The 25737-nt window shown below is 37.8% G+C and overlaps 1 protein-coding gene across 1 annotated transcript in view; it reads left to right on the top strand.

Moving 5' to 3' along the window:
* The first annotated feature begins 2955 nt into the window (after nucleotides 1-2955).
* The window catches only part of LOC128647390 (all-trans-retinol dehydrogenase [NAD(+)] ADH4), a 119189-nt gene continuing 96407 nt past the window's right edge, over nucleotides 2956-25737 (top strand). The window contains exons 1-2 of the mRNA XM_053700177.1: nucleotides 2956-3327; nucleotides 19942-20024. Of these exons, the coding sequence (XP_053556152.1) occupies nucleotides 2956-3327; nucleotides 19942-20024 (455 nt within the window). The remainder of the gene's footprint in view (nucleotides 3328-19941; nucleotides 20025-25737) is intronic.

The raw sequence follows: 25737 nt of genomic DNA, 5'->3' as shown, positions 1-25737 counted from the left end.
TATATCTAAAGCCATAAAGTTCTGCTAAGTCGGTATGTAAAAGGATGCATAGTTTCCTTAAGGATTTACTATCCCCACGCAAGAGTGTATGAGAAATGTTTGTTCTTATATGTCCCAGACATAACTGTTCACTATCTTTTCAAATGTTATGTTGAAAGTGTATTATGTATCATACTCCTCAGCTGACAGACACATATGATTTGCAATGTTTGGATAAGTTTATATACTACCTGTTTCATTAATCTTTAGGTCAGTCCTGAACACCTATGTGAACTACTATCAGTGTGACATGCATGCATTTCTCTATTGTCTATTTTTGTAACGTTTGAGTCTCCCCAAAAGAATCAGCAGAGTAGCCTTTAGCCACTATTTAGCTACTTCGCCTAGCATTAAGATGTCATTCTGCCCCACTACCTACTCTTAAGTTGACTAATTTCCCAAGGCATACCTGATATCTCTTTTTAGTAATCCAGCTACCAGACCTACGGTCTCTACATTTGGATACTCCTAAGCTCACTCCAGGTGCCCTATGCTACTTACATTTATAATTGGCTTCGTCCTCCCACCCCCTTCTCCTATACATATAGCGGTGCTTACCCGCTGAATATCCCCTTCCCCTTATATATCTCAGCCCAAGATCTGCTGATACCTTTTTAAACCCTCCACAAGCTGATATTTTGGTATTATGTAATATTTTATTTTATTAGAATGTGGAGCTCATACGCTGATAATATAAAAAGAAGTTATATTTCATCTCGCCAAAGATATTGTCTATCTTCATAACCAGACCTGAAATGTATTTTTTCTTCCTATATGTGCATATTGCTTTCTTAATAATGCCTTTGTATAGACAATGTACTATTCTTTTTGTTGTAACCTTTGCCTTAGGGCGAGTCCTTGTTTAGTTGATATATGTTTTAACTTCAATAAAAAAATATTTAAAAAAAAAAAAAAAAAATCTAATTGTTATGTGTATAGTTTTGAATGACAAAACACATTACTAATAATAATTTGTTAAAAATTTTACATATTAAAAAATCATGGTTTCCTTTACATTCTTAGTTTTTTTTTTCATGATTCAAAAAGACACTAGAAAGATAAAAACACAAGGAGTGCAAAGCAGATCTAAGTGTAGTAAAACAAATGTAACAATATTTATAAAAAGTTCATATAAAATGCGCACTTACACAGAATAACCTCAAAAAAATATCATGAGGTATATAGCATAAAAAAACTCTCTATATAGCAAGGTGAGTTCCGTGGTGAAATGCCAAAAAAACTGGAGTACCCTCCCAGTGACGTGCGATGAGCTTAGAGGCTAGTGAGGCAGTGGCTATGATACACCTGAGAATATATATGAACCTAATAGAGGTAACTTAAATTTACAATTAAATTAGCAGGTTACACAATGACGATTAGAATTGTGTCTAATATCTTGTATTTAAGCCTCTGCAGACAGTCCCCTGTCTGCAGAGGCTTAAATACAATATGTTATCTATATGACACACATAAATTAGCAGTCTCTTGTTGTGAAAAAGCATGTGATAAGAGGCTGTCTGTAGTGGCTTAAACAGTCAGAAATTTAGAGATTAAACGGTTATAAAGTATATTAATATAACAATGTTAATTGTGCAAAGCTGGGGAATGGGTTGTAAAGGCGTTATCTATCTTTTTAAATAATAACGATTTTGGTGTAGACTGAATTCTGACCCAGGCAGGATTAAATAATTACAAGCACACAAACAAGGCTTCCAAACAATCTGACCACATGTTAAAACCAGAAACTCCCGGGGGGCGGAGCTAGCCACAAAATGGAGGAGATGCATTTTATCTAAGCTCCGTGTTCAGAGTCTAAATTAAGTTACTTAATGAGTGACGATCTTGATTATAACTTTTTCACCTCCTCTTCAGAGCACCCTAACACTATATGGGACCCGATTCAGGCCTTATAACCCCACATTGGCCCATAATTATAGCCCCTTCCATCAGCTACCAGCCAAACCCACATGGCGCACTCAGAACTAAGCTGCATCTTCAAATGGCCTCTCCTTTAGCTACACCACGCTTTAACCTGGCTAAGAGTGGATGCGATCTGAAGCTTGGGAGCAGGTTCTTAAGCATGTTACTATTGCCAGCTTCCCAATTTGACCCGCGAGGAGACTACATGGAGGGACTCTCACCCGCGTCTACATAATAGCCACTGCACCTGAGAACTGCGATCCACAGCCGAGGCTCCTACACTGATCTGACCAACATCGAGAGCCTGGTACTTTCCAGACTGCTGTTCTGTGGTAAAAGAAGTTCCTCTGCGCAGCCCAACACTTTTATCGGTACTCCGGCACAAGTTTGAGTTGTGACTCCAGTACAGGCCATAGCCTGGTGGCCTCTGGAGGATTTAACAAGTGCTCTCTCCACTATCCACACCTACCTTGCAGAGCTTGCATCATCTCTCAGAGCCTAGACGTTAGCACCGCAACTGCACACTTGCTGAGCTGGCTGTAGTATGGCTGGAGCCCTGCACACCCTATTGCAGCAAGTCTGGAATCAATTACGCCCTGATTGACACTGTACCCTTGGGACATTATAACCCATCTAGGACCCCAATCACCTTCCCACACTACCTTAGGCTATTTTCCCTTGACCAGACTAGAGAGTGTACATATATACCCAGAAAGCTAGTGTGGGAGTCCTACCTCACCAGAGATTCAATAGTCGAGATGCCACCTTGGATCTCGGATACTTCACATGGTATGCTGTGAGTTTTCCCTCATCCAGTCTGATCGCTACTAATTTAGACATTGTGGCTTCTAAAGAACACCTTCCCCCTCCAGTACGCTAGGGTAAGAGGCAACTCTCCTTTACTACTAGAGGTATAGCTTGCGGACACATCCTCTTTACACGGTGGCTTTTTCTCACAATAAGGCTGCAACTATCATTAAGGCGCTACACAACTTAATGGCCACACTTGATACCCAGTATAATGCTCTTCAACAGGAGATATGGTCTATTTCCAGCACAGACCAGAGTGAGCTAGCTGAAGGTAGGGAAGAAATTGATGGCAGTTTACCCATTATTGATGCTTCAGACTGCCCACATGTTCAAATCCAGTTCATAAGAAATAATGGTTTTGGTGTTAACCATGACAAGATAACACCTCCCTGCAAGCCTGTTCCTGAGGACTACAGACAGGACACCAAAGCATCCTTCATGCAAGATCTCCTACATCAATTTGGCCCCTTCTACATAGATGGATCTATATCTCATTTACCCTTTCTGCACGTAATGGGGGACTCTGACCTGAAATCAGAATACTACCTGAAGGACACGGTACCTTACAGGGACATTCAGCAATGGTTCAAGCTAGCTGATAGCAGAGCAGGCATAGGATAACTTTCAATAATCACTGGACTTCTACTTTGTTAGGGCGGGTGCTGGTTACTGGACCAGTATCTAGCTCAGTTTACTTGCCTTCAGCATAGGGAAGTCAGTCAGTTTTTATATGTTTGCAGCTAACTCTATTGCTTTATATATATATGTTCTGTTATCTGCTGAGAATTAGTTTTTCCCTGCTCCCTGTTGTGCACTAAAGTTTATATATGGAAATCTTATTTTTTATGACAAACTTATTTGTATTCTATATGCCACTAACTTAACTTAGCACACCAATTATTGTTTCATTATACTGTATAAAGGTTATGTGATTGTAGCCATTATACTACCCTTTCACATAATATCGGGTGATAATCCTCTGACAGGCTGCTCTGTATTTTCCCAGATAGTCGGAAGGAGGCATTTCTTGTATTAGGATACATTGAAATGCATTATTCCCTTCTATTTACTCATAAAGTCAAGATTCCTTTTTCTCCCTCAGCCGGCGAGGGTGGGAAGATTTTTATGTTATAACCTGAAGCAACGATAACTAGCTTTAAATGTCTCACCTAATTAGTCACATGCTACCTGATATAGTGTTGATGCCAATCATATTAGTAGTGTTCACCTACCCAAGTATTTGACTCTTTATCACAAGCCATACTCAACTTTGAGTCTCATTATTGCTACAGGTCTAAGCATAGGAGCATTTCTATATGCTGCTATCTTGTTAGAGAGGTATAATCTCCTGTTATAGCAGTCTACAGTCTAACTTACTCACACTATTGATAAGTGTGGACAGTCTACCATGTGCTTATACATGCTCAGGACATCTTTCACTGTAGTAGCTAATTACTCAATGTGAGATAGTATACTATATCTATGTTACCTAACATTCACAGTGTTACGCTACTGGGTCTGCGGCCGGGACCTCAGAGTATAATTACCTATCTTATATGATCTACTACTAGATGCTTTTAACAGTGAAATAGTTCAGTCACTACACATCATATAGAGCTTTATGCATAGTATTTTACTAATACCAGATCGCTGTTATTATATCTCCAGCCCTTTATGTCCATTCTAGGCTGGATCATGACAGTACCCCCTCCTCAAGGACGACCTCTGGGTGGACTTAGCATTCTCGTACAGCTCCAGATCTTTGATGCTTACCAGAGTGCCATCAGAGGCATAAATACAACCAGGGGGGTATTTTTTTATTTTTTTTGAAGGGTTCTCCAGAAGAGGATTCTGCAGACTGGAATTAGTATAGAGGGCCCAAACAGGACAGATCTTTGGTTTCTGTGCAGTTCTAGGCTTGTAGGTTCTGGAGAGGTGGGTCTGAGGAATAGAAGGTAAAGCACCATTTTTCCAAACAGCAGTTTGAAGCACCATCCCTTCAGTCTCAGAATCAGTATCATCTTCAATGGTAGAGTAGTTAGACATTTTTTCTGAAAAGCACAAAGATAAGAATGTAGCTGAATTTGGTAGGCAAGTCTCTGGATTAGTAGTACTTGGATTCTGTGGATGACATGTTAGTACTTCACAGGAATCAGAGTCTTTAGAAGGTGCAGTCCTAGGCTGATCAAGTGGGGTATGTAAAATAGAACCCATGTAGAGCTCATCGCCAGAGGAATCCAAAGTGGAATTAAAGTTTGACTTCCTCTCTGTAGCCTGTCCATCTGATTAATCAGGGCTTTGAGATGGAGACCCCAGAACAGACTTCTTAGGGGGTATCACTGGACTAAAGGATATTACATGCCCAGTAGCTCCACAATAGAAACATAAGCCATTAGTTCTCCTTCTGGCCATTTCATGAGTGGAAAGAGGGGTTGATATCCTCCTTTGGATTGGTAAGGATACAGTCTTTGGAGTAGTAGACACAGGAGTAGAAGTGCCCAAACCAGAAATGTTTTCATTGATAAAGTCTTTCAGGCTATCCTGTAAAGTCTGTAATCCTGCAGTGAAATGTTGGATAAGTAACTTCAATGCATCCGGAAGTGACTTTAGAATTTGGTTAAGTTGTAGTAGATGAGAATCCACAGACAAAATTCTCTCAGACATTTCAGTCAGAGAATGGATCACCTCCGCAAGCTCCGATGTATGGCCTTGACATTCTGTCACACTCTTCATGGAAGCAGGTTCAGGTGTTGGAAGCTTTTGTGAAGAGGTGTCAGGTTCTGGGGTTAAAGTTGTGTTTTGTCTGCGTGAGTCTTTCCTTTTTGGCATAATTAAACTGGTACAAGGTTTTAGGAAATAAAGGTGAAGGTTTTATTGATAGGTTAATTAGCAATGCAGAGAGATGCAAACTAGATAAAAGGCAAAGGCCTCTATTTATCAAGCTGTCAACCGCAAATATGCTGGAATTCCGCAGCATATTTGTGGCGAGCCTGATTCACCTTAGTTATCAAAGGCTAGAGACCGGCAAAAGTAGAATATAGTGACGTAACTTACGATCCGCCGGACTCAGTCCGACACAGATCGATGGTTACATCACTCCAGATGTTCCGAACGCAAGTTCAGCACAATCTGACTACTTTTGCTAGTTATCAAGATCCTACCAGGTACGCTCGCCACTATTCCGGCCCAGCGTACCTGGTTTTCAATCCCTGGAGGCGGCGGATGCTATAGGAATCAATGGGAGTCTGACAGCAGCGAAAGTTCATGTTCGCTGCTGCCAGATATCCCATTAATTCCTATGGGAAATGTCTACACCTAACACCCTAACATGTACCCCGAGTCTAAACACCCCAAATCTGCCCCTCTTACACCGCTGCCACCTACTTTATACTTATTAACCCCTAAACTGCACTGCCGGACCCCGCCGCAACTCTAATAAATGTATTAACCCCTAAACCGCCGCTCCCGGTTCCCGCTGCAACTCTAATAAATGTATTAACCCCTAAACCGCCGCTCCCAGACCCCGCCGCAACTAAATAAAATGCTTAACCCCTAAACCGCCGCTCCCAGACCCCGCCGCCACCTACATTATATTTATTAACCCCTAATCTGCCCCCCCTACACCGCCGCCACTATAATAAACACATTAACCCCTAAACCTAAGTCTAACCCTAACACCCCCCTAACTTAAATATTATTTTAATAAATCTAAATAAATTTACTATTATTAACTAAATTATTCCTATTTAAAAATAAATACTTACCTATAAAATAAACCCTAAGCTAGCTACAATATAACTAATAGTTACATTGTCGCTATCTTAGGGTTTATTTTTATTTTACAGGGAACTTTGTATTTATTTTAACTAGGTAGAATAGTTAGTAAATAGTTATTAACTATTTAATAACTACCTAGCTAAAATAAATACAAAGTTACCTGTAAAATAAATCCTAACCTAAGTTACTTTTACACCTAACACTACACTATCATTAAATTAATTCCCTAAACTAACTACAATTACTTGCAATTAAATTAAATAGACTAAAGTACAAAAAACAACAAACACTAAATTACAGAAAATAAAAAAAAATACAAGAAGTTTAAACTAATTACACCTAATCTAAGCCCCCTAATAAAATAAAAAAGCCCCCCAAAATAATAAAAATCCCTGCCCTACACTAAATTACAAATAGCCCTTAAAAGTGCCTTTTGTGGGGCATTGCCCCAAAGTAATCAGCTATTTTACCTGTAAAAAAAGAAATACATCCCCCCCAACATTAAAACCCACCACCCACACAACCAACCCTACTCTAGAACCCACCCAAACCCCCCTTAAAAAAACCTAACACTAACCCCCTGAAGATCACCCTACCTTGAGCCGTCTTCACCCAGCCGGCACAAGTGGTCCTCCAGAGGGTCCGAAGTCTTCATCCTATACGGGCAGAAGAGGACCTCCAGACCGGCAGAAGTCTTCATCCAGGCGGCATCTTCTATCTTCATCCTTCCGGAGCGGGTCCATTTTCAAGACATCCGGCGCGGAGCATCCTCTTCATCCGACGGCCGATGACTGAATGACTGGTCCTTTAAGTGACGTCATCCAAGATGGCGTCCCTTGAATTCCGATTGGCTGATAGAATTCTATCAGCTAATCGGAATTAAGGTAGGAAAAATCCTATTGGCTGATGCGGTGGGCTCTGGGAGCGGCGGTTTAGGGGTTAATACATTTATTAGAGTTGTGGCGGGGTCCGAGAATGGCGGTTTAGGGGTTAATAACTTTATTTAGTTGTGGGGGGCTCCGGGAGCGGCGGCATAGGGGGAAAAACAGTATAGTATAGTGTGGGTGCTTAGTGACAGGGTAGCAAGAAAGCTGTGAATAAGCCGAAGAGCAGCGAGATTGATGACTGTTAGCAGGGCCGCCATCAGGGGGTGACAGGGGTGACTCCTGTCAGGGGCCCAATGGGCCAGGGGGGCCCCATGAGGCAAGAACTAAAAAAAAAAAGTTTTAAATTTTGTCAGTCTACTACAGTACTACAGCTAATTGAGCATGGGAAATGTTATTACAAGGAGTAAAGTATTAGCATTTGAGAGGATTTCTGAGTGTGCACTAAACCACTATGCACAGTGTGAGACAGACTTGGCACTTTTTACAGCGTGTGCCTGAGTTAGACGGCAGATCACTTTCATTTGCAGAGAAGGTAGGACATACTTAGCAAATGTTTTTTATTTCTTTGGGCAATTTCGGATTGTAACTTCAGTGTGGTACTAGTTGTATGGTGGGGCCAGGGGTCCATAAAAACACATTTTTTTTTTAGCAGCAGTGTATTTATGATTATTTGACAATGCTGTAGAAATTCTATATTTAAAACCATGCAGCAATGTTTCCTCCTCAATACACAAATGGTAGGTGCCTATTTAGCAGATATGCATTTTTATTTTTATATATATATATATATATATATATATATATATATATATATATATATATTACATTCCAGTTTACTGCCCCTTTATGCAAGGACTTTCCAAATGCAAGAAGGCATTTTATCTAAGATTTTTACATCTGCATAAAATATTATACTCTCAGACTAAGATTGCTCAGTGTTTGAAATGAGACAGGTTAACTTAAAACTGTTCAGTTTACACTACAGCTGACTTAATTTTGAAATACATACCAACAAGCCTAAATCCTGCATTAACCAGATCTAATGGTATGAGTACCACTGTTTTCTATGGATGTCTCTGTGAGAGTGTGTGTGTGTGTATGTATGTATGTCTGTGTTTACTGTGGATGTCTCTGTGAGGGTGTGTGTTTTCTGTGAATGTCTCAGTGAGGGTGTGTGTGTGTGTGTGTATGTATTTCTTTCTGTGTTTTATGTGGTTGTCTCTCTGTGTGTGTATGTCTTTGTGTGTTTTCTGTGGGTGTCTCTGTGTGTGTGTGTGTGTGTGTGTGTGTCTTTGGGTGTTTTCTGAGGCTGTCTCTGTCTGTGTTTCCTTGGGTGTATGTGCAAGTTTGAGTTTGTGTTTGTGTCCATTGTCTGTTCCTTTTTAGGACATTTTGACCTTACTACTGATTATTCACATTTTTCTACAGACTTTGAGACTAACAAGACCTTTCCGGAAGTCACCATTTAACCTTTAAATTATTGTTTAGGCAGTTCAGGGCCCTTCCTTTCAGCCACTGCATGCAGTTGTCATCATTTAGTTGGCATCTTTCTTTACAAAAAGTTAATCAGAACTCGGGGGTTTCGGGGGTTAATACTTTTATTATTAATTCTGATGTGAGTTTGATGGCGGATATAGGGGTTTTACATGTCGGTTTTAGTTTTGGGAGGCGGGTTAGATTTTTACGGGAGATTTGATTTTTTTTTTTTTTTCTTAGGCGCTGACAGTTTCTAAAGTGCTTAAGTCACTGGCGACTCCAGAAATTTGTATTTACGCTCATTTCTGGATGCTCATTTTTCTCATCGCTTGTTTATCTGACTTACGGCACTTTATGAACTGCCAGCGGGGTTTATGTAATACCCCGATGTGCGAGGTGAAATTACGGGCAACGTGCGGGTTTCAGCAGTTGCGCTGAAGCCTGCGTCGTATATGTAATCTCACCCCTTGTGTTTTTATCGTTCTAGTGTCTTTTGCTTGTTAACCAGTGATTACAGCAGTGTGTGGAACAGCTGAAGGCAGTATCTTGGAAATTTTCCACGATTCACTCACATAATAGAAGCGTGTTATACCACTTATGTTTATAATCATCTATATCCTTTTTGTGCACTCTCTACAAATAGTGCTTTGATACCTTATATTACATATATATGTTTGACAAAAGCGGAATTGTTAATAAGTGCTGTGTTAGCTCTCTAAGTAGTAGCAGAACAGTTTTTTCTGTTTCAGTATACTACTCTATTATATAAGCATAATGATTCAGAAAGAGCATGCAGTTTTAAGCAACATTCCAATTTACTTCTATTATCGAATTTGCTTAATTCTCTTGATATTCTATTTTGAAGGTGCATGAATGCACTACTGGTAGCTAGCTGAACAGGTGAGCAAACCAAAAGAGGGATTTAAGTGTAGACACCAATCTGCAGCTCCCACTTGTACATTGCTGGATCTGAGCCTACCTATGTATTTTCTTCAAATAAAGATACCAAGAGAACAAAGCAAATTAAGTCATAGTAGAAAATTGGAAGTTGTTTAAAATTGTATGCTCTATTGTATGCTATATCTGAATCATAAAATACATTTTTGTGGGTTTATGTCCTTTTAAGTTCTCAATGAATGGAGCCAAGAATACCTGCATCATAAAAATGCATGCAAAACCTTCTAAAAAAAACCTTCTAAAAAAATGAATGGAAATTAAAAAAATTGAAAATAAATTAAAAAGCAACATAAAAATACACCCTCTAATATACACATGCACAAAAGTAATTTCTGAAAAAAGTTTAAGAGAAATAAAATTAAAATAAAAACAAGAAAACATTATTAGCTTTAAAACAGCAAGATTTCAAAGTGGTAATGGTCTCTATTTATATTCTGTATACTGATTGGAGGTATAGGTGAAAACCCCCGGACCATGGGGTAGATTTATCATTTGTCAGACGGATATGATCCTCTGTAGCGGATCATGTCTGCCCGACATCGCTAAATGCCGACAGCATACACTGTCAGCATTTAACATTGCACAAGCATTTCTAGTGAAATGCTTGTGCAATGCCGTCCACTGCACATTCGCAGACAATAGGCCGCTAGCAGGGGGCGCCAATCATCCCGATCTTATCTGATTCGGATGATTGCTATCCACCACCTCGGAGTTGGCAGAGTAGTTAAGGAGCAGCGGTCTTAAGACTGCGGCTTCTTAACTTCTGTTTCCAGTGAGCAGGAAACTTCGGGGGTAGGTTGCAGCATCTGCTGCTTAATATATCTACCCCCATGACTCAAGAATTTGGTGGAACACTCTGGAATACCCACAGTAAGCCCCTTTATTGCATCTGTGAGATGCAGAGACAAATTATGTTCCATCCAGCAAGAATACTTTCCTATAACAAAACAGAAATCGGGATATTTTACACACCTATTTACATAACCCATTTTGCAAATGTTTCCTAACGGCTAGATTTAGAGTTTTGTCGGTAACGACCCGCGTAGCTAACGCTGGCTTTTTTCTGGCCGCACCTTTAAAATAACTCTGGTATTGAGAGTCCACAGAAAGGCTGCGTTAGGCTCCAAAAAAGGAGCGTAGAGGCATATTTAACGCCACTGCAACTCTCGATACCAGAGTTGCTTACGGACGCGGCCAGTCTCAAAAACGTGCTCGTGCACGATTCCCCCATAGGAAACAATGGGGCTGTTTGAGCTGAAAAAAAACCTAACACCTGCAAAAAAGCCGCGTTCAGCTCCTAACGCAGCCCCATTGTTTGCTATGGGGAAACACTTCCAACGTCTGCACCTAACAATCTAACATGTACCCCGAGTCTAAACACCCCTAACCTTACACTTATTAACCCCTATTCTGCCGCCCCCGCTATCGCTGACCCCTGTATATTATTTTTAACCCCTAATCTGCCGCTCCGTAAACCGCCGCTACTTACATTATACCTATGTACCCCTAATCTGCTGCCCCTAACACCGCCGACCCCTATATTATATTTATTAACCCCTAATCTGCCCCCCACAACGTCGCCTCCACCTGCCTACACTTATTAACCCCTAATCCACCTCACTAACCCTATAATAAATAGTATTAACCCCTAATCTGCCCTCCCTAACATCGCCGACACCTAACTTAAATTATTAACCCCTAATCTGCCGACTGGAGCTCACCGCTATTCTAATAAATGTATTAACCCCTAAAGCTAAGTCTAACCCTAACACTAACACCCCCCTAAATTAAATATAATTTTAATCTAACGAAATTAATTAACTCTTCTTAAATAAATTATTCCTATTTCAAGCTAAATACTTACCTGTAAAATAAATCCTAATATAGCTACAATATAAATTATAATTATATTGTAGCTATTTTAGGATTAATATTTATTTTACAGGTAACTTTGTATTTATTTTAACCAGGTACAATAGCTATTAAATAGTTAAGAACTATTTAATAGCTAAAATAGTTAAAATAATTACAAATTTACCTGTAAAATAAATCCTAACCTAAGTTACAATTAAACCTAACACTACACTATCAATAAATAAATTAAATAAAATACCTATAATTATCTACAATTAAACCTAACACTACACTATCAATAAATTAATTAAATACAATTCCTACAAATAAATACAATGAAATAAACTAACTAAAGTACAAAAAATAAAAAAGAACTAAGTTACAAAAAATAAAAAAATATTTACAAACATTAGAAATATATTACAACAATTTTAAACTAATTACACCTACTCTAAGCCCCCTAATAAAATAACAAAGCCCCCCAAAATAAAAAAATGCCCTACCCTATTCTAAATTACTAAAGTTCAAAGCTCTTTTACCTTACCAGCCCTGAACAGGGCCCTTTGCGGGGCATGCCCCAAGAAGTTCAGCTCTTTTGCCTGTAAAAAAAAACATACAATACCCCCCCCCAACAATACAACCCACCACCCACATACCCCTAATCTAACCCAAACCCCCCTTAAATAAACCTAACACTAAGCCCCTGAAGATCTCCCTACTTTGAGTCGTCTTCACTCAGCCGAGCCAAATTCTTCATCCAAGCGGAGCAAGAAGAAGTCCTCCATCCGGTAGAAGTCTTCATCCAAGCGGGGCAGAAGAGGTCTTCCATCCGATTGAAGTCTTCATCCTAGCGGCATCTTCTATCGTCATCCATCCGGAGCGGAGCGGCAGCATCCTGAAGACCTCCGACGCGGAACATCTATCCTGGCCGACGACTGAACGACGAATGACGGTTCCTTTAAATGACGTCATCCAAGATGGCGTCCCTCGAATTCCGATTGGCTGATAGGATTCTATCAGCCAATCGGAATTAAGGTAGGAAAATTCTGATTGGCTGATGGAGTCAGCCAATCAGAATCAAGTTCAATCCGATTGGCTGATCCAATCAGCCAATCAGATTGAGCTCGCATTCTATTGGCTGATCGGAACAGCCAATAGAATGCGAGCTCAATCTGATTGGCTGATTGGATCAGCCAATCGGATTGAACTTGATTCTGATTGGCTGATTCCATCAGCCAATCAGAATATTCCTACCTTAATTCCGATTGGCTGATAGAATCCTATCAGCCAATCGGAATTCGAGGGACGCCATCTTGGATGACGTCATTTAAAGGAATTAATTTCGTTAGATTAAAATTATATTTAACTTAGGGGGGTGTTAGTGTTAGGGTTAGACTTAGCTTTAGGGGTTAATACATTTATTAGAATAGCGGTGAGCTCCAGTCGGCAGATTAGGGGTTAATAATTGAAGTTAGGTGTCGGCGATGTTAGGGAGGGCAGATTAGGGGTTAATACTATTTATTATAGGGTTAGTGAGGTGGATTAGGGGTTAATAACTTTATTATAGTAGCGGTGCGGTCCGCTCGGCAGATTAGGGGTTAATAAGTGTAGGCAGGTGGAGGCGACGTTGAGGGGGGCAGATTAGGGGTTAATAAATATAATATAGGGGTCGGCGGTGTTAGGGGCAGCAGATTAGGGGTACATAGCTATAATGTAGGTGGCGGCTCTTTGCGGTCGGCAGATTAGGGGTTAATTATTGTAGGTAGCTGGCTGCGACATTGTGGGGGGCAGGTTAGGGGTTAATAAATATAATATAGGGGTCGGCGGTGTTAGGGGTAGCAGATTAGGGGTACATAAGTATAACGTAGGTGGCGGTCGGCAGATTAGGGGTTAAAAAATTTAATCGAGTGGCGGCGATGTGGGGGGACCTCGGTTTAGGGGTACATAGGTAGTTTATGGGTGTTAGTGTACTTTAGAGTACAGTAGTTAAGAGCTTTATGAACCGGCGTTAGCCCAAAAAGCTCTTAACTCCTGACTTTTTTCTGCGGCTGGAGTTTTGTCGTTAGAATTCTAACGCTCACTTCAGACACGACTCTAAATACCGGAGTTAGAAAGATCCCATTGAAAAGATAGGATACGCAATTGACGTAAGGGGATCTGCGGTATGGAAAAGTCAGGGCTGAAAAGTGAGCGTTAGACCCTTTTTTGAATGACTCCAAATACCGGCGGTAGCCTAAAACCAGCGTTAGGAGCCTCTAACGCTGGTTTTCACGGCTACCGCCAAACTCCAAATCTAGGCCTAAGTGTTTCAGTAGTAATAATTGATTTTCTGCATTTGATGTACAAGATATATTTATTGTGGCATTTACTATATATGTTAATAGTAGGACCATCTGCTTACACTAGGCTGGAAAAGATAGGTGAACTGAGACTTAAAGGGAAATGATACCCAAATGTTAAAGTACTTGAAAGTGATGTAGCATAGCACTAAAAAGCTGACTAGAAAATATCACCTGAACATCTCTATGTAAAAAAGGAAGATATTTTCCTCACAATTTCCGAAATATTCACACCCCACTGTAAGGAGACTTTAAGCAGCCAATCAAGATGCTAGTCCCAAGACTTGCAAGGGAGTGTGCATCTGGCATGTGCAGGCACAGTCATGTTATTTTCCTATTCAGTTTAAGGAAGTTTTCTATGAAATCTCACAAGATTTCAGTGAAATCTCATGAGATTACAGCACAGCAATGCATGACCTCAGCTCTGCTGATGATTATTGGCTATTGTTTAGTTTTTTTCAACTTGCAGTTGGACAGCTGCTGAAGTATAACTATTCAAAGAACACTTACTCTGGTGAGCTGAATAAATTTTGAGGTAAAATACCTTTTTACATACAGATGTTCAGGTAATAGTTTCATGTCAGCTTTTTACAGTTATGCTATATCACTTTCAATTGTTTTATCATATGAGTATTATGTCCCTTTAACAAATTTCAAACATGATCTCACGTGAAGGTGCATGAAAGTTAAACTATGAATTTATTGTCTTTATCTTGCTGCCTCTAAAGCAGTCTCTCTGCTCCAGTTAATTTTGTACCAGAAACAGATAAAAAACAGACAATCATAGAAAAACTTGCTTGAGCGATTTAATTCGGTAGGTACATGCACCCCGCGGCTATTTGTTTCCAAAAGAAAGAGATAAGAGCTTAAATGTGCATTTGTAAGACACTTGCTTCAGCCACTCTGCCACATGATAACCTGTTGCCAAGGTGCCGGGTACCATATGGTTTAATATCTTTAAGAAAAACTAATAAATAATGTTTGTTTTAAAACTGTCACTGAATGATCATTTTAAATAATAGAAAAAATCAGTAAATAACACAGCAAGAAAACGATATTTAAAATGTATTTACAGTTGTTAATGTTTCAAATGATTAAGTCAATAAAAATCATTATTTGAACTTACTTTTTTTATTTATCGGTTATTTGTAGAGCGCCAGCAGATTCCGCAGCGCTATAAACAAAGGCAGAGTACAAAAAAACAATTAAAGGGATCAAATGGGTAGAGGGCCCTGCCAAGAGTTGCACTGTTGTAGCCAGCTCTTAAGAAGGTGATCTACAAACAGCTGGACTCTTAGGCATACATGCTAAGGGGGTTCAGGGGATAGCAATGGAGGAGAGGAACTGGTATAAAGAAAGGTTAGTGTAGGTTGTACACATCCCTGAACAGTAGTCTTTAGGGAGCGCTTGAAGCTTTCAAAACAAGGGGAGAGTCTTGTGGAGCGAGGCAGAGAGTTCCACAAGATGGGAGCCAGTCTGGAGAAGTCCTGTAAACGGGAGTGTGATGAGGTAACAAGAGAGGAGGAGAGGAGGAGGTCATGAGCAGAGCGAAGGGGACAGGAGGGAGAGTATCTGGAGACAAGGTCTGATATATACGGGGGAGCAGTGCAGTTGAGGGCTTTGTATGTCAGAGTGAGAATTTTGTGTTTAATCCTAGAGGCAAGAGGAACCCAGTGAAGGGATTGGCAGAGAGGTGCAGCAGATGAAGAGCGACGCGTAAGGAAGATGAGCCTAGCAGAGGCATTCATTATGGATTGTAAAGGAGCTAGGTGGCAGCAGGGGAGACCAGAGAGGACAGAGTTGCAGTAATCGAGGTGGGAAAGAATGAGAGAGTGGATTAAAATCTTAGTTGTGTCTTGTGTAAGGAAATGTCTAATTTTAGAGATGTTTTTAAGGTTGAAGCGGCAGGCTTTAGCCAAGGACTGAATGTGAGGAGTGAAAGAAAGATCTGAGTCAAATGTGACCCCGAGACATCGGGCATGTGGGGTAGGGGTAATGATGGAGTTGTCGACAGTTATAGAGAGATTGGGGGGTGGAGATTTTGGAAGAAGGGGGGAAAATAAGGAGCTCAGTTTTGGAGAGATTTAGCTTGAGGTAGTGAGAGAACATCCAGGAAGTAATGTGAGCAAGACAGTGACACGGGTTAGCAAGGAAGGAGATAGGTCTGGTGCAGAGAAGTAGATTTGGGTGTTGTCAGCATACAAATGATATTGAAAACCATGGGACTTTATTAGGGAACCTAATGATAACGTGTAGATTGAGAAGACTAGGGGAACAAGGACAGAGCGGTACCCTGACAGAAAGTGGTGACGGGGAAGAGGAGGCTACACTAAAGGTACAGTTTGACATGTAGGAAGAGAACCATGAGAGGACTGTGTCACAGATGCCGAAGGATTGGAGGGTTTGAAACAAGAAAGGGTGGTCAACAGTATCAAAGGCTGCAGACAGATCAAGGAGGATAAGCAGAGAGAAGTGGCCTTTTGATTTTGCTTTAAGTAGGTCGTTGGTAACCTTAACGATTGCTGTCTCTGTGGAGTGATGGGGATGAAATCCAGATTGCAGTGGGTCAAGGAGGGAGTTTAATGTAAGGAAATGGGATAGGTGTGCATATACTAGCTTTTCGAGAAGCTTTGAAGCAAGAGGGAGGAGGGAAATAGGGCGGTAGTTGGAGGGGGAAGTTGGATCAAGGGAAGGTTTTTTGAGGATAGGTGTGACCAGTGCATGTTTCAGAGATGAGGGAAATATACCGATGCTGAGGGAGAGGTTGAAAATGTGTGTGAGTATAGGGGTAAGGGTAGAAGAGAGGGAGGGAAGTAGCTGTGAGGGGATAGGGTCAAAGGGACAGGTAGTGAGGTGAGAGCACAGTATAATTCCCGAAACTTCCTCCTCAGTAACAGGGGAGAAAGAGCTAAGTTTATGGCTATGTGGGTTGTGGTTGGTTGCGAGCATTTGAGGGGGTGAGAATTATGTTGAGAGCTGATTTTGTTTCTGATGGAGTCAATTTTGTTATTGAAGTGTCTGGCAAAGTCTTGAGCTGACAGAGAAGTTGTATTAGGAGGTGGGGGTGGGTGGAGAAGAGTATTGAAAGTGGAGAACAGACGTTTTGGGTTTGAAGAAAGATTAGAGATAAGAGTAAAGAAGTAATGTTGCTTATAGAGATTAAGGGCAGAATAGTAGGAGTTCAAGATTAATTTGTAATGAAGAAAATCAGCTAAACTCTGAGATTTTCTCCAGTGCCGCTCAGAAGTACGGGAACATCTGCGTAGGTACCGTGTCAGAGGAGTATGCCAGGTCTGAGGATGAGTGTATGATTTCCGAGCTATGGTAAGAGGGGCCAGATTGTCAAGGACAGATGTAAGGATGAAATTATAGTGGCAAATAGATTGGTCAGGGCAGGAAAAGGAGGAGAAGGGTGAGAGGAGATGTTCAAGGGAATTAGCAAGCTGTTGCTGATCTAATGACATAATGCTTCTGTGAAGTTTGGTGTGAGGAGTAGGAGGAGGGAGAGCTGTAGGGAGGGATGAAATGTTGAAAGTGAGGAGATGGTGGTCAGAAAGAGGAAAAGGATGAGTTTGTGAAGTTTAAGTGCATCGATAGCTAAAGATCAGGTCAAGGGAGTGACCGTCTTTGTGAGTGGGAGAATCAGTCCATTGTGACAAACCGAAAGAGGAAGTGAGTTGCAGAAGTTGTTTTGCAGAGGAGGCAGTGGGATTGTCAAGAGGGATGTTGAAGTCACCAAGAATGAGGGCAGGGGTGTCTGAGGAAAGGAAATAAGGTAGCCAGGCAGCCAAGTAATCTAGAAATTGAGTTGAGGTGTCAGGGGGTCAGTATATGACTGCAACACGTATAGAGAGGGGAGCAAATAAGTGAATCATGTGGGTTTCGAATGAGGAAAATGTGAGGGAAGAGATGGGTTGTATTTGTTGAAAGGTGCAACAAGAGGAAAGTAAAATACCTATACCACCTCCTTGTCTATTACCAGACCTAGGAGTGTGGCTGAAGTGGAGACCCCTATGTGACAGAGCAGCAGTGGATGCTGTGTCTAGGGGAGAGAGCCAGGTTTCTGTTAGGGCCAGAAGGTTGAGGGAGTGGGAGATAAAGAGGTCATGTATAGAAGTGAGCTTGTTGCAAACAGAGCGAGAGTTCCAGAGTGCACAAGTGAAAGGGGTAGTGGCTTTAGATGCAAGAGGAATGTGAAAAAGGTTGGCAGAGTTTAGTTTTCTGAGTCTATGGGACAGTACACATGGATGTGCACGGCTAGGCAGTTGTTGGGGACCAGGATTAGGGGAGATGTCACCAGCAGTTAGTAAAATCAAGAGGTAATACAGTGATATTTACATGAAAGGATATATGTAAAGTAGAATTAAGCAGTTAAATATTTCATAATATCACATGTTCAACAATGAATTACAACACAGTCAGTATTCTAAGAGCCATATTACTTGTGGCGCTGCTAAATAACTTTTTCGCTTGCATGCTGAGTTCAAAGTAAAAATTTATCGCATCCGGCTTAACACGCATATTACAAGGTGAAAGTAAAAAGATAGCATGCAAGCAAAAGTCTGATGAACACTAACTTCAGGAGACTTTGTATACCAGGACCAGGCTAACTAATTCTGCCCATAGACTTCTAAGAGACATGCTTTAAAAAAAAAACTAACAGTTATCGCTCACGAGCGAACCCGACAACGCGTAAGTGTATATATATATATATATATATATATATATATGTGTATATATGTATGTATTTGTGTACATACATATTTACATGTATTTACACATATAAACACATACATACCCACACATGTATATACTTATATAGACATATATATATACATATATATATATATATACACATAAAGGGGCCGAATTATCATTGTGCGAGCGAATATGATCTGATATTGCGGATCATGTCTGCTGCACATCGATAAATGCTGACAGCATAAGCTCTTGGCATTTATCATTGCACCAGCAGTTCTTGTGAACAGAATTTGACAGACATAAAATCATACTTTTGAATCAGCAAGGCCACTCTCAAATGGAAATAAGCAAAAAAACTGGATACTCAAAATGTGGTATTCAAGCTGTTATAAAGAAATTTGAAGAATCAGGATAGGTCAAGGACAAAAAAAGCACTGGAAGGCCAAGAAAACTTTTAAAATCTGATGAGAAGTTTCTCAGAGTTTCTTCTTTGAGAGACTGGAAGAAGTCAAGGGAGGACCTGGCTCGGCATCTGGGAACAGGGTGAAAAGGCTAAGATATGCAAAAGTTCACAAAGATTGGAATGAAGATCAATGGAAAAGAGAATTATGGAGTGACGAATTCAAGTTTGAAATTTTTGGGTCTAATCATCGACAATATGTGAAAAGAAGAGTTGGCGAGAGATAAATGAATGAGTGTTTTTGCGGCCTTCAGTGAAACATGGTGGAGAGTCTGTCTTGGTTTGGGCATTTCTGCCAGTGGTGTTGGAGATATTGTCCGAATTGATGTGATCATGAATGCTGAAAAGTACGACAGGTTTTAATTCATCATGCCATTCCTTCTGGAAAGCGCCTGATTGGGAATGGTTTTATTTTTCAGCATGATAACGATCCCAAGGACACTGCTAAAGCAGTGAAATCATATTTGGAGGGAAAAACAGCTCCACAGAGTCCAGACCTGAATATTACAGAGGCAGTATGGGATCATCTGGACAGAGAAAGAAATACAAGACAACCTAAATATAAAGAAGAACTCAGAGGATTACTTCAGAAAACTTCAGGACAGTTTCTCCAAAAGAGTTTAAGATGTGCTTAGTGCCAAGGGAGGTCACACTAAATACTGACTGTTGCCCGAAGAAGCCATTTTATTCTAAAAATTGTGTTTATTTATATTTTGTGTAGATATTTCCTGTTTGTATCCGATCAACACTGATCAACAGCACTGAATATCCAGATAGTATTTCTGCCTGCATTCCCCCTGCACGGTAATTCTGTCCTGATTAATTTTTAAAGGAAAACTAAAAGGTATGGGCTGGTGATGCTTCCTTTCACAACCCCGCTCTGCTAGTTTAAGTTGTTGACTACCCCCAAGTTACAGGAAGAGGAGCTTCAACAACAAAAAAAAACACTTTCTTGGCAAACTGGTTGTTACAGGGATTCAATGTTGATTTGTTTTCTTTTTTATTGCTAGAAAAAATGGGAAGCAAAAGCACTTTAAATTTAAATTAATATGGAAGTATCCAGTCTGCACTTCTTGCTAATGCTCATTTGCTGATTGGTACTTCCTACAAACACTCAATGGCCAATAGATATTTGCTGTGAGTATTTTCACATATCAGCAAATGAGGATTTTTATGAACTACCTATTAGTCAATGAACATTAGTATCACTAATCAATTAAAAAAAATGATCACTTTCATTTAATAAAGTTTAGGCAAAAAAAAAAATGAAGCTCTTTCAAAAGGATGATGATATTGTGCATATAATGCCACAATAAACTACACTGGTGTCTCTAATGATTTGAAAAGCATACTTTGCTTCTCAGCTGTATTTGTTAAGACGAGACCCATTGGATTGTAGATGATAGAAATGCTCATAGAACCCCACTTTATAATGGTTCAGTTCCATGTGGCAACTGTCGAATTTGCCCCCATATGATTAAGAAACAAGTCATAGAAGATAGGTTCAATAAAAAAAAGTTTTTGTTTGGCGAAACAGTTTACCAGAGCTCTAAGGACGCAGTAATCATTCTAGTGCAAATCACGATTGAGCTCAATCGATTGCGTTTACTTTGAACTTGTAATACAAATGGTAAACCTGACAAGTGCAAACACTCGGACTAAAACCCTGTATCGCTCATGCGTAACTGTTAGCACTCTATTCGTAATCTGGCACTAAGTGATTTCAATATAAACATTCTCTTCTACACCTTCAGTGGTATTATGTCTCTTTTTAAAGGTGGTAAGTAATACTTAAGATTCAAGGATACTTTTTGGAGAAACCATTAGTGACAGTTGCACTCTGTCACACTATTTGAGGATCAGAAAATGTCCAAGCTCTGGTCCAAGGTGAATAAATCAGAAATCTTACCTGCTGTTCAAATTGAAAAACTATTCATTCCAAGCATGCCTGGCCTTCAAGATTTGGAGATCCAAGTTCTAAGAGATTAATATTAACAGTTTATCTTTGGATAGATCAGAATAAGTAAATACTATTATAAATTTCTGTTGAAATCAAACTGTATTTTTCTATGTTTAAATATATTTTATGCAATGTATTTTACAAATCATATTGCATCAATTTAACTTCACCATGGCTTTTTGTAATCTCTTGAATAATACAACCATTGACATCCGTATTGCTTTTCCTGTACAATGTTAGAAGATAGTTTTATATATACTGTATATATATATATATATATATATATATATATATATATATATATATATATATATATATATATATACACACACACACATATATATATATGTCTTTAAATTAATTTAAATTGAAGATAGATAAGTGTTGCTGGGAGACAAATCTGATACAAACAATGAGGCAAGAATAATAAAACACAGAATCTATGTTTGATAGGTTTGTTAAATGTTCATATTATGTATATAACCAACGAGGTGATTGATTAACATTTGCAGTGTAGTTCCAGTATCTTTGTTTGACAAACAATGTTGAGCTAGGGGTGTACCAAGAGATTAAAATAATAAAAATCTAGATAAAGCATTATATAAATTAATTGTTTTAATACCCGCAATTTCCGTATTCCATGGTTAGATATTTCTTAACTAGATGATCCTGTTTTTTTTTTAATTAAAGCAGTATTAATAACTATGAGGATGATCTCAATCCTTTAGAAAAATGTGTCTGATGTTTTTTCAACAAAACATCACCATCAAAGGGACATTAAACCAAAAAAAAATCTTTCATTATTCAGATAAAAAATACATTTTTAAAAAAAGTTTTCAATTTGCTTATATTATCAAAATTGCTTTGTTCTGTTATTCTTTGTTGAAGAGATACCTAGGTAGGTAGCGTGCACATGCCTGAAACACTACATGACAGGAAATAGTGCTGGCATCTAGTGTTCCTACTAATGAATAACATTGTTGAAAAACTGCATATAGTGCTGTAGACACGTGTACACTATTGAGCTTACAAAAATTTGATAACAGAAGTAAATTGGAAAGTTGTTTAAAATTGTATGTTCTATCGAGAAAGAAAAAATTTTTGGTTTTAAGCCTGTTTAAAGTCTATGGAGATTTTTACAGATAAATCATTATATAAGGTTTTCAAAATTATTGTAACCAACCCCTCAAATGGAAGATATTCTATTGGATTGGAATGGTTTAGAAAAACTCACTGAGCTTAAATATATATTTTTTTATTTTTTCTTCCCTCTTTTTTGCATTACATCAGTTTTATATTAACCAAACATACACCAAAAGAAAGTAGAATTTATAAAAAATAAAAAAAACAACAATAGGTGGTTTTACATATTAATATTGTAATCTGTGTGTAGAAACCAGGTCTAAACAGATGTATTTCAAATAACTGAAAACATGTCTGGCAGCTGGCTGGAATATGTATCTGAAGATGTGGAATAAAATAGGTTTAAAGGGACACTGAACCCAATTTTTTTTCTTTTGTGATTTAGATAGAGCATGCAATTTTAAGCAACTTTCTAATTTACTCCTAATTTCTGATAATAGGAGTAAATTAGAAAGTTACTTAAATTTGCATGCTTTATCTGAATCATGAAAAAAGAAATTTGGGTTCAGTGTCCCTTTAACCAATCTTGAGCATACCATTGTGTATATCCCAGGTATTTAGTTGATTCCTTTATTTTATATGGCTCTTTCATTTATAGTTTTTTTTTTTCTTTCCTGAAAAATACTTTTCTCTTGAAGATATTGCACAGTGTTTATTTCACACTTATTGAAGAGTATTGAAGAATAAATCAGTTGCAGGATCTCCAATTTGGAATATATCAATTTAAGACATTAAACAATACTCTCCCCAGGAAAAAAAAAAAAAAAAAAACATGATAAAAATCTTTGAGAGATTCTTCTTCATATGGGAAACCTCACATATTAAATATACAATTTTTTTTATATATTTTAATTGAGAGCTATTCACAAATAAATTACAATAAGCCTTTCAAATGATCACTTATTCTTTTCTTGAAGAATAAGCTGTAACATCACTCGCTCAACACTACTAAAACTAAACAGCAACTATAATCAGATTCTAGTTAATAAATATGGTTACATATTTACATTACCTGCAAATTAAATATGTTACACTAATCTTTATATAGTCAGCCTCAAATTAAAGCACAGAACCTTAAAGATAAGGGGTGGAATCACGCTGGGAGGGGTATGGGCTGGATATATTAAGCTTTATCCGGCTGTCCTTTTAATGTGTTCCACGGAAAGGCAGGCTGCACATCAACAAAACTTAGAAGAGAAACATCACCATGAATACAGTGGGAAAAGTAAGGAAACGCTTTTGCTAAATATTTGTACAGATATTATTTACATCTTATACCTGTCTATATAGGTTTATGCACATTTTTATATAGCAGTGTATTTCAGCAGTAAAATGGTACAACTAATGTCTAAGTAACTTAAAGTACAATCAATGATAGCCCAAATACATCAAAACAATTTAAAAGCTGTGTATCATTTTATATAATTTTAATTAAATATACAAAGTGAAAGATTAATTGTAATAATGAAATTCAAAATGTTTGAACATCGGGCAGATTTATTTATATATAGTTCTACCAATAATGGAGCATGACTTGAGTCCTCAATTTAAAAACAATTGCTTTTCAAGCTTTTTAATACAGTTTATATTCTAATATCAGAAATATTATTGTGCATTCATGACAACCAACATTTAAGTGCGCAAGAAGTCGAACTTTGAATATCATGATCACGCGCAAACAAGATTGCATCTTCTCAAGGGCGTTAACCTGACACGAAAATATGAATATTTCACATTTCAGAATATGTTCTATTTATTGATAAAAACATATTTCTACAAATATATGAAGCTTTTTTGGTACAATATATATTTATATATGTATATATATATATATATATATATATATATATATATATATATATATATATGATTATATAGAGGTATAGATAAATACAGATATATATATATATATATATATATATATATATATATATATATATATATATATATATATATATATATATATATATATATATATATATATATATATGAATATCTATGTATACATACTTAGAACATATTCTGCTATGTTCAGAACATTGGAATGTAAAATATTTACAGTAAATACAGTTTAAAGGGACATAAAACCCAATTTTTTTCTTTCATGATTTGGATAGAACATACAATTTTAAACAAATGTCTAATTTACTTCTATTATCATATTTTCTTTGTTTTCTTGTTAGCCTTATTTGAAAAGCAGAAATGTAAGCTCAAGAGTGTGCGTCTGCCACACTATATGGCAGTAATTTTGCAACAATGTTATACATTAGTCATGTAGTGCTTCAGGCATTTACATGCTACCTACCTAGCTATCTCTTCAACAAAGAATAATATGAGAATTAAATAAATTTGATAATAGAAGTAAATTGGAAACTTTTTAAAAAATGTATTCTCTATCTGAATAATGAAATAAAATGTTTGGGTTTAATGTCCCTTTAACACTTTATTAAATATGAATATTGCATAAATATGTTTTTACGTGTTTTCATTAACTGCAAAAGGCTCCAATGCATTTCTATATATATATATATATATATATATATATATATATATATATATATATATATATATATATATATATATACACATATGTATTTCTCTGTAAATAAATACATATATACACACACATATAAACACACACACACACATATATAAATATATATATATATATATATATATATATATATATATATATATATATATATATATATATATATATATATATATATATATATATGCACATATCCATATTTAGACATGTATATGTATGCATCTCTCAATGTTAAAGCCCTTTGCCTGACTTTTTTTCTCTGACACCTGAACCTTGAGACCTCATATCTTTGAGCCATTATAACTTTTTTGTGCAATCTTTTTTTTTTTAATAATCTTTATTAGATAGTTATTATGAGTGTAATTGTACATTTTAATGTATTATTAATGTGTTTTGTGACACTTTTTGTTCCACAAAACAGTTAACCAGAGCTCTGAGGATGTGGTAATCATTCTAGCTTAAATCACGATTGCGCTTATGCATTCGCATCTACTTTCAGCTTGTAATATGAGGGCTTCATCTGCAATAAACCAGATATTGCTTGTGCGTAACTGTTAGCATGCCACTCGTAATCTGGCCCTATATGTTTTTGATTTAAATATAAAGAATTGTGGAAGAAAAGTGATTTATATATGAAGGTCTTTGTGAACATCAGACCATACAATGGACCAAAATGGTGGCAGACTACATGGATTTATATCAAATCAGAGAAAAAACTATGTATTTCTAAATAATTCTTTTAGCCTACCACATAGGAACAGAAACTGCCAACAAAGACCTTTATTATTTAGTACATTACATTTATTATATGTTTTTTATGGCCTAGCAGAGAGCAAAAATATTAGTACTATTGTGTGTGCTCA

Source organism: Bombina bombina, chromosome 2 (genome assembly GCF_027579735.1).
Source record: "Bombina bombina isolate aBomBom1 chromosome 2, aBomBom1.pri, whole genome shotgun sequence".
Lineage (NCBI taxonomy): Eukaryota > Metazoa > Chordata > Amphibia > Anura > Bombinatoridae > Bombina > Bombina bombina.
Note: the sequence above shows the minus strand (reverse complement) of the source record. Positions and strands in the feature narration are given on the sequence as shown.